The 12,577-nt window shown below is 48.4% G+C and overlaps 1 protein-coding gene across 1 annotated transcript in view; it reads left to right on the forward strand.

Moving 5' to 3' along the window:
• cplane1 (ciliogenesis and planar polarity effector 1) overlaps positions 1 to 12,577 on the forward strand; it is a 270,576-nt gene that overhangs the window by 20,955 nt on the left and 237,044 nt on the right. The window contains exons 6-7 of the mRNA XM_080183273.1: positions 1,069 to 1,175; positions 4,970 to 5,126. Of these exons, the coding sequence (XP_080039399.1) occupies positions 1,069 to 1,175; positions 4,970 to 5,126 (264 nt within the window). The remainder of the gene's footprint in view (positions 1 to 1,068; positions 1,176 to 4,969; positions 5,127 to 12,577) is intronic.

The following is a 12,577-nucleotide window of genomic DNA, read 5'->3' on the forward strand; positions in this document are numbered from 1 at the left end:
TTATTGAATGGCGGGGCAGGCTCGAAGGGCTAGATGGCCGACTCCTGCTCCTATTTCTTATTTCTTATTATCTCTGGATATGTCCTGTCCCACCAGCCGGGCAGACCCAGCAGAGGTGGCGTCACAGTGGTGTACAGTGGGGAGGGAGTTGCCCTGGGCATCCTCAACATCGACTCTGGGACTATGGACCTCCATAGAAGCTCTACAGAGCAGAAAGATTCAAAACAAGGAGAAATGAGCTCTTTTTATTCAGTCATGGGATGTGGCTTTCACTGACCTGGTTAGTGTTCATTGTCCAATGCCAGTTGCCTGGGGGGAAATGATGGGGGTGAACTGCCACCTTGAATCGCTGCAGCCCATCATGCTGTCGTGGAGGGAAGCCCAGGATTCTGACCCAGTGACAGTGTAGAAATGACGATATATTTCCAAGTCAGGACGGTGAGTGACTTGCAGGGGAACTTCTGGGTGGTTCCCAGGTACCTGCTGCTCCTGTCCTTTTAGATGGCAGTGGTCGAGGCGGCACAGTGCTTAACACTGCTCCTCACAGCTCCAGGGACCCGGGTTCAACTTCCAGCTTGGATCACTGTCTGTGTGGAGTTTGCACGTTCTCCCCGTGTCTGCGTGGGTTTCTTCCGGGTGCTCTGGTTTCCTCCCACAGTCCAGAAGATGTGCAGGTTAGGCGATTGGCCATGTTAAATTGACCCTTAGTGTCAGAGGGACTAGCTAGGGTAAATGCATGGGGTAATGGGGATAGGACCTGGTTGGGAGCATGGCCAATGCAGACTAGATGGGCCAAATGGCCTCCTCCTGCACTGTGGGAATTCAATCCTCTGTAGCAGAGAGATTCTCTCCCATCAGGAAGTGAAGACATGACACTCCACAGAGTTGAAGATGCGCAGACTCACTAATGACTTGCAATGTGCCATATTTCACTGTCCATCATCCGATCCATGGTGACAGGGAGGGTGTGCCAATGGTGCTTCTATAAACGCAAGGCTTTTTTACTCTACACTGACTCTGAGCAATGATTCTGCAATGATCCACTGCTGTCTGTGTGTTTGTGTATAGGTGCTGGGGGACTGCTGTTTGTGCTGCTTTGTATTTACCTGTGGAGAGACTTTGGTACTGACTACACTCAGGCTGAAGTGGTTTGAGCAGGTGGAACTCCGCACCAGGTAAGACGTGCCCTCTGTGTCATAAGACATAGGAGCAGAATTAGGCCACTCGGCCCATCGAGTCTACTCCGCCATTCAATCAAGGTTGATATTTTTCTCATTCCCGTTCTCCTACCTTCTCCCCGTAATCCCTGATACCTTATTAATCAGGAACCTATTTATTTCTGCCTTAAAGACACTCAGTGACCCGGCCTCCACAGCCTTCTGCGGCAAAGAGTTCCACAGATTCACCACTCTCTGGCTGAAGAAATTCCTCCTCATCTCTGTTTTAAAAAATCGTCCCTTCAGCCTGAGATTGTGCCCTCTGGTTCTAGTTTTTCGATTAGTGGAAACATCCTCTCCATGTCCTCTCCATCCAGGCCTCGCAATATCCTGTAAGTTTCAATAAGATTCCCCCCCTCACCCTTTTAAACTCCAACGAGTGCAGATCCAGTGTCCTCAACTGTTCCACATACGACGAGCTCTTCATTCCAGGGATCATTCTTGTGAACCTCCCCTGGACCCTTTCCAAGGCCAGCACATCCTTCCTTAGATATGGAGCCCAAAACTGTTCACAATGCTCCAAATGGGACCTGACCAGAGCCTTATACAGCCTCAGAATTACATCCCTGTTCTTGTATTCTAGCCCTCTCGACATGAACACTAACATTGCATTTCCCTTCCTAACTGCAGACTGAACCTGCACGTTAACCTTAAGAGAATCTTGAACAACGACTCCCAAGTCCCTTTGTGTTTCTGATTTCCTAAGCATTTTCCCATTTGGAAAATTGTCTGTGCCTCCATTCCTCCTTCCAAAGTGCAGAACCTCACACTTTTCCCCATTATATTCCATCTGCCAGTTCTTTGCCCACTCTCCTAACCTGTCCAAGTCCTTCTGCACCCCCCCGCTTCCTCATTGCTACCTGTCCCTCTACATATCTTTGTATCTGCAAACTTAGCAACAGCGCCTTCAGTTCCTTCCTCCAAATCATTAGTGTATGTTGTGAAAGGTTGTGGCCCCAGGACCGACCCCTGAGGCACACCACTAATCACCAACTGCCATCCTGAGAAAGAACCCTTAATCCCACTCTCTGCTTCTGCCAGTCAGACAATCCTCTACTCAAACACTAGTGGCCCAGTAAGGAGTATACATATGTGTACGTGTGTATGTACCAGTGAGTCGGTATCCATATGGATGGGTGCTCATGTAAACATTGTGAGTATTTGCCTTTACACTGTTAATGTGTGTACATTACTGTCAATGTATATATTAGTGTATACGTTAATGTGAAGTTGTGTGTATTGTATTTGTATCTACATCTGACTGGGCATGTGTGTGCATGTCAGCATGTACATCATGTGTGTGTGTGCACGTCAGCATGAATGTGCATGTGTGAATGCATGTACAAGTCAGTGTGTACACGTATGCACGTCAGTGTGTATGCATCAGTATGTGCATGTCAGTGTGTGCACGTGTCGCGTCTGTGTGTGTGCGTCAGCATGTATATGTCAGCATGTGCATGTGTTACATCAGTGTGTGTGCGTCAGCGTGTGTGCATGTGCGTGCGCGTCAGTGTGTGCGTGTGTCAGTGCGTGTCAATGTGTGCGTCAGCGTGCGTGTGTCAGTGTGTGCGTGTGTCAGTGTGTGCGTGTGTCAGTGTGTGTCAATGTGTGCGTCAGCGTGCATGTGTCAGTGTGTGCGTGTGTCAGTGTGTGCGTGTGTCAGTGTGTGCGTGTGTCAGTGTGTGCGTGTGTCAGTGCGTGTCAATGTGTGCGTCAGCGTGCGTGTGTCAGTGTGTGCGTGTGTCAGTGTGTGCGTGTGTCAGTGTGTGCGTGTGTCAGTGTGTGCGTGTGTCAGTGTGTGCGTGTGTCAGTGTGTGCGTGTGTCAGTGTGTGTGCATATCAGTGTACAGTCTGTGCTGTTACAGCTGGATGGGAGGAGTACATGTATTACCTGGCCCCATCATTCCACTAATTTTGACATTAATTTCATAGTTTAATTTAGCCAATTATACCTTTTGTACAGAATAAAATAGATTTAAACCAGGTTTCTTCCAATCAAATCAGAATGATTGTTCATTATAAAACAGGAATTTCTTCAGCAACTTGCTAGGATTGGTTAACACAATTATAATTCGGAGGATAACTGTATGCACACATTCTCTCACACTCGCTCACACTCATTCTCTCTCACGCTCCCTCTCCTTCACTCTCCTTCACTCTCCTTCACTCTCTTTCACACTCTCTCACACTCACACACTCTCACACTCTCTCAAGCTCTCTCGCTCTCTCACGCTCGTTCTCTGTCACGCTCACTCACTCTCTCACGTTCACACCCTCCCACGCTCACTCTCACCCTCTCATGCTCACACTCTTTCAAGCTCCCTCACTCTCTCACTCTCACACTCTCTCAAGCTCTCCCTCACTCTCTGACGCTCACACTCTCTCAAGATCTCGCTCACACTCATGCTCACACTCTCCCACGCGCACACTCTCCCACGCGCACACTCTCCCACGCGCACACTCTCCCACGCGCACACTCTCCCACGCGCACACTCTCCCACGCGCACACTCTCCCACGCGCACACTCTCCCACGCGCACACTCTCCCACGCGCACACTCTCCCACGCGCACACTCTCCCACGCGCACACTCTCCCACGCGCACACTCCCACGCGCACACTCTCCCACGCGCACACTCTCCCACGCGCACACACTCCCACGCGCACACTCTCCCACGCGCACACTCTCCCACGCGCACACTCTCCCACGCGCACACTCTCCCACGCGCACACTCTCCCACGCGCACACTCTCCCACGCGCACACTCTCCCACGCGCACACTCTCCCACGCGCACACTCTCCCACGCGCACACTCTCCCACGCGCACACTCTCCCACGCGCACACTCTCCCACGCGCACACTCTCCCACGCGCACGCTCTCCCACGCTCATGCTCTCACGCTCACACTTTCACTCTCTCACGCTCACACTCTCATGCTCCCTCACACTTTCACGCTCAAACACTCTCACGCTCACACTCATCCTCACACTCTCTCACTCCCTCACTTTCGCCCCCTCGCGCTCGCGCCCCCTCGCGCTCGCGCCCCCTCGCGCTCGCGCCCCCTCGCGCTCGCACCCCCTCGCTCTCTCAGGCTCACACTCTCTCACTTTCACTGTCTCATGCTCCCGCTCGCTCACGCTCCCTCCCGCTCGCTCACGCTCCCTCCCGCTCGCTCACGCTCCCGCTCGCTCACGCTCCCGCTCGCTCACGCTCCCGCTCGCTCACACACTGTGTCATGCTCACACTCTCGTGCTCACAGTGTCTCATGCTCACACACTCTCGTAAGCTCTCTCATGCTCACACTTTCATGCTCACTCTCTCTCAAATTCACTCTCTCTCGCGCTCACACTGATGCTCAATTTCTCTCATGCTCACTCTCTCTAGCCCTCACACTCTCTCGTGCCCACTCTCCCCTGCGCCCCCCGCCCTCGCTCAGGAAATCTACCGTCTTTATCTTCATCTGTGACTCCAGATCGACAGCAATGTGGTTAATTCTTAAATACCCTTTGAAGGGCAAATGGGGATGGGCAATAAATGCTGGCCAGCCAGCAATACCCACACCTGGGTGAAGGAATAAAATAATCTTGGTAGAGGCTTGCTTTATGAAAGTTCCTAAATGACTTATGATCTTTGTAAAAGAAATCTCAGGTTAGCATCCAGGTGTACATGTCCGTCCATTCAGTAAAGGAGGAATGGAGAGTGTGATTGTAACAGTGTTTATTCTTCATGTTCACAAGTGAGCCTTTCCTTGCAGTGCTGTGCCATTCTGTGCCCAATGGGTGACACAGAGCCATTGGTTAGGAGCTCTGATCCCTGGCTGTGTTGCGGTGAAGTCGAGAGGAGCCTTGCTGGCAGCTTTCTCCAGAGATGGACTGGTGCTTGCAGTCATCATCAACCAGAACGATCCCAAGGTTACTGTACTCTTTCACCATGCTGTTGTGTGGGGCAGGATTATCAAATGGCTATGATTTAGTTTTGTGTTTCTGTCTCTCATAAGAAGTAGGAGCAGGAGTAGGCCATCTAGCCCCTCGAGCCTGCCCCGCCATTCAATAAGATCATGGCTGATCTGAAGTGGATCAGTTCCACTTTCCCGCTTTCTCCCCAACCCTTAATTCCCTTGTCTATCAGAAACCTATCTACCCGTGACTTAAATATATTTAGCGAGGCAGCCTCCACCACTTCAACGGGCAGAGAATTCCAGAGATTCACCACCCTTTGAGTGAAGAAGTTCCTCCTCAACTCCGTTCTAAACTGCCAACCCCCCCTTATCTTGAGGCTGTGCCCTCTCGTTCTGTTATCCTTTCTGAGTGGGAAGAATCTCTCTACCTCTACCCTATCCATCCCCTTCATTATCTTGTAAGTCTCTATAAGATCCCCTCTCAGCTGCCTGGTGAACTTTCTCTGTATTCCATCCAAGGCCAATATATCCTTACGCAAATGCGGGGACCAAAACTGTACACAGTACTCCAGTTGTGCGCCTTTGTGCCTCTGCCTGCTTGTAAACGCGCCTCTGTACATTCCTGTGTGTTTATACATGCATGCCTGTGTGTATACATGCTACTGTATCTGCCTGTTTGTATATATTCATGCATCCTTATGTGCAGTGTGTAGACGTGTCTCTGTTCATGTGTGTGTACGTGTGTAACATAGGAACTAGAACCAGGGCCAGGCCATTCAGCCCTTCAAGCCTGCTGTATCATTCATTTTTATCATGGCTGATCATCAAATTCAATTTCCTGATTCCTCCTTTCCTCCCATATCCTTTGGTCCTTTAAGCCCCAAGAGCTGTACCTAATTTCTTCTTGAAATCAGACAATGTTTTGGCCTCAACTACTTTCTGTGCTAATGAATACCACACATTCACCACCCTCTGGGTGAAGAAATTTCACAGTGGCACAGTGGTTAGCACTGCGGCCTCACAGCGCCAGAGACCCAGGTTCAATTCCTGGCTTGGGTCACTGTTTGTGTGGGGTCTGCACATTCTCCCGTGTCTGCATGGGTTTCCTCCAGGTGCTCCGGTTTCCTACCACAGTCTTAAAGACATGCTGGTTAGGGTGCACCACATCTGAGTGTGGTGACTGGGGGATTTTCACAGTAACTTCATTGCAGTCTGTGTGTAAGCCTACTTGTGACACTAATAAATAAACTTTAAACTTTTAAACTTCTCCACATCTCAGTCCTAAAATGTTTACCCCTTATCGCCAAACTATGATTCACCCACCATTGGGAACATTCTTTCTGAATCTGCCCTGTTTAACCCTGTTAGAATTTTATAAGTTTCTATCAGATCCCCTCTCACTCTTCTAAACTCCAGTGAATATAATCCTAACTGACTTAATCTCGCCTCATATGACAGACCTGCCATCCCAGGAATCAGCCTGGTAAACCTTCGCCATTCTCCCTGTATAGCAAGGACATCCTTCCTCAGATAAGGAGACCAAAACTGCACACAATACTCCAGGTGTGGCCTCACCAAGGCCCTGTACAATTGCAGCAAAACATCCCAGTACTCAAATCTTCTCATGATAAAGGCCAACATACCATTTGCCTTCTTTACTGCCTGCTGTACCTGCGCACTTACTTTCAGCAACTGATGCACGAGGACTCCAAGGTCTCGCTGACTATCCACCTCTCTCAATTTACACCCATCCCAGTAATAATCTGTCTTCCTATTATTGTTACCAAAGTGGATAACCTCACATTTATCCACATTATACTGCATCTGCCATGCAGATACCCACACACTCAGCCTGTCCAAATCACACTGAAACATCTCTGCACCCTTCTCACAGCTCACCCTCCCACCCAACTCTGTATCATCTGCAGATTTGGAGATAATACATTCAGTTCCCTCTTCCAAATCATTAATATATAATGTGAACAGTTGGGGTCCCAGCACAGATCCCTGTGGAACCCCACTAGGCACTGACTGCCACTCAGAAAAATACCCATTTATACCAACTCTTTGCTTCCTATCTGCTAACCAGCTTTCTACCCATCTCAAACCATTACCAGCAATCCCATGTGCTTTAACTTTAAACACTAGTCTGTTATGTGAGACCTTGTCGAAAGCTTTCTGAAAGTCTAAATAAATCACTTCCACTGGTTCTCCTCGGTCAACTCTATCAGTTACATCCTCAAAGAATTCCAATAGATTCATCAAGCGTGATTTCCCTTGTGTAAATCCATGTTGACTGTGTCTGATTATCCCACTGCCTTCCAAATACTGAGTTTATTAAATCCTTGATAATGGACTCCAGCAACTTTCCCAGTACCTACGTTAGGCTCACTGCTGTATAGTTCCCTGTTTTCTCTCTATCTCCCTCTATGAATAGCAGGTTTACATTAGCTACTCTGCAATCTGTAGGAACCAGTCCAGAGAATTTTGGAAAATATCCACCAATAGATCTACTATTTCCAGAGCCACTTCCTACAGTACTCTGGGATGAAGATTATCAGAACCTGGAGGTCTATCCACCTTCAATCCCATCAATTTCCCCAAAACCATTTCTCTACTAATGCTGATTTCCTTTAGCTCCTCACTAAAACTGCTGAACCTAACGTGCCTCTGTTTGTGGGAGTTGTATGCATTTGTGCCTAGTTTGTGCCTGTGTATATGTGCCTCTGCGCATGCCTGTCTGTGTACATGCTTCTCATTGCACCTGTGTGTGTATGTGCCTCTCTCTGTACCTGTGTATGTGCTTCTCTCTGTACCTGTGTGTGTAAGTGCTTCTCTCTGTACCTGTGTGTGTATGTGTCTCTCTCTGTACCTGTGTGTGTATGTGCCTCTCTCTGTACCTGTGTGTGTATGTGTCTCTGTACCTGTGTGTGTATGTGCTTCTCTCTGTACCTGTGTGTGTATGTGTCTCTGTACCTGTGTGTGTATGTGCTTCTCTCTGTACCTGTGTATGTATGTGTCTCTCTCTGTACCTGTGTGTATATGTGCTTCTCTCTGTACCTGTGTGTGTATGTGCTTCTCTCTGTACCTGTGTGTGTATGTGCTTCTCTCTGTACCTGTGTGTGTATGTGTCTCTCTCTGTACCTGTGTGTGTATGTGCCTCTCTCTGTACCTGTGTGTGTATGTGTCTCTGTACCTGTGTGTGTCTGTGCTTCTCTCTGTACCTGTCTGTGTATGTGTCTCTGTACTTGTATGTGTATGTGCTTCTCTCTGTACCTGTGTGTGTATGTGTCTCTCTCTGTACCTGTGTGTGTATGTGTCTCTCTCTGTACCTGTGTGTGTATGTGTCTCTGTACTTGTGTGTGTATGTGCTTCTCTCTGTACCTGTGTGTGTATGTGCTTCTCTCTGTACCTGTGTGTGTATGTGTCTCTTTCTGTACCTGTGTGTGTATGTGTGTCTCTCTCTGTACCTGTGTGTGTATGTGTGTCTCTCTCTGTACCTGTGTGTGTATGTGCCTCTCTCTGTACCTGTGTTTGTATGTGCCTCTCTCTGTACCTGTGTGTGTATGTGTCTCTCTCTGTACCTGTGTGTGTATGTGCCTCTCTCTGTACCTGTGTGTGTATGAACCTCTCTCTGTACCTGTGTGTGTATGTGCTTCTCTCTGTACCTGTGTGTGTATGTGTCTCTCTCTGTACCTGTGTGTGTACGTGCTTCTCTCTGTACCTGTGTGTGTACGTGCCTCTCTCTGTACCTGTGTGTGTATGTGCTTCTCTTGAGGAGAATTGTTTGATAGAGCAGACGCAGCACGGTTTCGTTAAGGGGAAGTCGTGTCTGACGAATTTATTGGAGTTCTATGAGGATGTGTCTAGGACGGTGGATAGAGGAGAGCCGGTGGATGTGGTGTTTCTTGATTTTCAGAAGGCTTTTGACAAGGTGCCTCACAAGAAGTTATTACAGAAGGTCAGGTGGCATGGAGTTGGGGATAGGGTGTTAGCGTGGATAGAGGATTGGCTGTCAAATAGGAGGCAGAGAGTAGGGGTCAATGGGTGGTATTCGGATTGGCGGTTGGTGACTAGTGGAGTGCCTCAGGGGTCGGTGCTGGGGCCTCAGCTATTTACCATTTATATAGATGATCTGGAGGAGGGAACCGAGTGTATGATGTCGAAATTTGCTGATGACACCAAGATTGGTGGAATGGCAAATTGTGCGGAGAGTCTGCAGAAGGATCTAGACAGGCTGGGTGAATGGGCCAGGAACTGGCAAATGGAATTTAATGTTGGCAAATGTGAAGTTGTCCACTTTGGTAGGAATAATGGTAGGAAGGACTATTACTTACATGGCGAAAAACTGCAGCAGGCGACGGTGCAGAGGGACCTTGGGGTCCTTGTGCATGAGTCGCAAAAACCCAGCCTACAGGTGCAGCAGGTGGTCAGGAAGGTGAATGGGATGCTGGCCTTTATAGCGAGGGGGATTGAATATAAAAGTAGGGAGGCCTTGCTGCAGTTGTATATGCACTGGTGAGGCTGCAGCTGGAGTACTGTGTGCAGTTTTGGGTGCCGCACTTACGCAAGGATATTTTGGCCTTGGAGGGAGTGCAGAGGAGGTTTACTAGGCTGATACCGGAGTTGAGGGGGTTGAACTATGAGGAGAGGCTGAATAAACTAGGCTTGTACTCGTTAGAGTTTAGAAGAATGAGGGGAGATCTCATTGAGACATATAAGATGATGAATGGGATGGATAGGATAGAGGTGGAGAAGCTCTTCCCGCTCAGAAAGGACAGTAGGACTAGGGGGCACAGCCTCAAGATAAAGGGGAGGGCGGTTTAGAACGGAGTTGAGGAGGAACTTCTTCACTCAAAGGGTGGTGAATCTCTGGAATTCTCTGCCCGTTGAAGTGGTGGAGGCTGCCTCGCTAAATATTTTTAAGATGCGGGTTGATAGGTTTTTGATAGGCAAGGGGATTAAGGGTTATGGGGAGAGAGCGGGAAAGTGGAACTGAGCCACTTCAGATCAGCCATGATCTTATTGAATGGCGGGGCAGGCTCGAGGGGCTCGATGGCCTACTCCTGCTCCTATTTCTTATGTTCTTATGCTCTCTCTGTACCTGTGTGTGTATGTGCCTCTGTACCTGTGTGTGTATGTGCCTCTCTCTGTACCTGTGTGTGTATGAGCCTCTCTCTGTACCTGTGTGTGTATGTGCCTCTCTCTGTACCTGTGTGTGTATGTGCCTCTCTCTGTACCTGTGTGTGTATGTGCCTCTCTCTGTACCTGTGTGTGTATGTGTCTCTCTCTGTACCTGTGTGTGTATGTGTCTCTCTCTGTACCAGTGTGTGTATGTGCCTCTCTCTGTACCTGTGTGTGTATGTGCTTCTCTCTGTACCTGTGTGTGTATGAGCCTCTCTCTGTAGCTGTGTGTGTATGTGCTTCTCTCTGTACCTGTGTGTGTATGAGCCTCTCTCTGTAGCTGTGTGTGTATGTGCTTCTCTCTGTACCTGTGTGTGTATGTGCCTCTCTCTGTACCTGTGTGTGTATGTGTCTCTCTCTGTACCTGTGTGTGTATGTGTCTCTCTCTGTACCAGTGTGTGTATGTGCCTCTCTCTGTACCTGTGTGTGTATGTGCTTCTCTCTGTACCTGTGTGTGTATGTGCTTCTCTCTGTACCTGTGTGTGTATGAGCCTCTCTCTGTACCTGTGTGTGTATGTGCTTCTCTCTGTACCTGTGTGTGTATGAGCCTCTCTCTGTACCAGTGTGTGTATGTGCCTCTCTCTGTACCTGTGTGTGTATGTGCTTCTCTCTGTACCTGTGTGTGTATGTGCTTCTCTCTGTACCTGTGTGTGTATGAGCCTCTCTCTGTAGCTGTGTGTGTATGTGCTTCTCTCTGTACCAGTGTGTGTATGTGCTTCTCTCTGTACCTGTGTGTGTATGAGCCTCTCTCTGTACCTGTGTGTGTATGTGCTTCTCTCTGTACCTGTGTGTGTATGTGCTTCTCTCTGTACCTGTGTGTGTATGTGCCTCTCTCTGTACCTGTGTGTGTATGTGCCTGTCTCTGTACAGGTGTGTGTATGAGCCTCTCTCTGTACAGGTGTGTGTACTTGCCTCTGTTGTGCCTGTGTGTGTACATATGACAAATACATACCTCTGTACATGCCTATGTGTGTGCAAATGTATTTCCATACATGTTTGTGTTTATTTGTGCAGACCTAATTGCACTTGAAGTGCTTGGCTTTCTCACTGGGTTTAGAGGGCAGTTGCTATGCTCTGGAGTCACGTGTTGGCCGGGCTGAGTAAAGGTGGCAGATTTCCTTCCCTGAAGTAGAAACAAATTGAGATATCGGACTGGCATCTTGTTTTGACCAATCCATTGTCTGCTTGGAAGGCAGGACATTGCCAATGCCAGTGCCAGGAGTGGATAACAAGTTGATTCCGAGTCGAATTATCTGACGTTTCAATCAGTTTTACTTTTTAAACGTTTTTATGAAAGATTTTCCATTTTGGCCAATAATGCAGCAAACCCTTAGAACCTTTACAACATAGCATCATCCACATAGACATAGAGAAAGACTGGTAAATACCAATCCAGTTGATTTGGATTATCAGTTACAATTCATTGTATTTGTAACCGGGGCCTCCCTTTACACAAATACCGAAACAATATTACACAGGGTGGCGGTTAGCACCGCTGCCTCGCAGTGCCAGGTTTAATTCCAGCTCTGGGTGGCTGTGTGCAGTTTGCACGTTCTCCCTGTGTCTGCGTGGGTTTCCTCTGGGTGCTCTGGTTTCCTCCTACACACCAAAGATGTTGGTTAGGTAGATTGGCCATGCTAAATTGCCCCTTAATATCCCAAGATTAATCCCAGTTAGGGGGATTTAGTGGGGGAAATACGTGGGGTTACAGGAATAGGACCCAGTCAGATAGTCCATTGAAGAGTTGGTGTGGAATTGATGGGCTGAATGGCCTCCTGTACTGTAAGGATTCTATGTATCTGTACAGACATTTTGAAGACTGTGCATGTGTTTTGAGTTAAGGTCTTGTGCATCCGCCTGTCACTGGCTCCGCCTGTCTCTGACCTATTATAAATGCAAAATATCACAGATGCTGGAAAAGCTCTGCAGGTCTGACAGCATCTGTGGAGAGAGAAAGAGACTTAACATTTTGAATCCATAAGAAGTAGGAGCAGGAGTAGGCCATCTGGCCCCTCGAGCCTCCTCCGCCATTCAATAAGATCATGGCTGATCTTTTCATGGACTCAGCTCCACTTACCCACCCATTCACCATAACCCTTAATTCCTTTACTGTTCAAAAATGTATCTATCCTTGCCTTAAAAACATTCAATGAGGTAGCCTCAACTGCTTCACTGGGCAGGGAATTCCACAGATTCACAACCCTTTGTGTGAAGAAGTTCCTCCTCAACTCAGTCCTAAATCTGCTTCCCCTTATTTTGAGGCTATTCCCCCTAGTTCTA

This window comes from Carcharhinus amblyrhynchos, unplaced genomic scaffold (genome assembly GCF_965287045.1).
Source record: "Carcharhinus amblyrhynchos unplaced genomic scaffold, sCarAmb.v2.hapA chromosome_205, whole genome shotgun sequence".
NCBI lineage: Eukaryota > Metazoa > Chordata > Chondrichthyes > Carcharhiniformes > Carcharhinidae > Carcharhinus > Carcharhinus amblyrhynchos.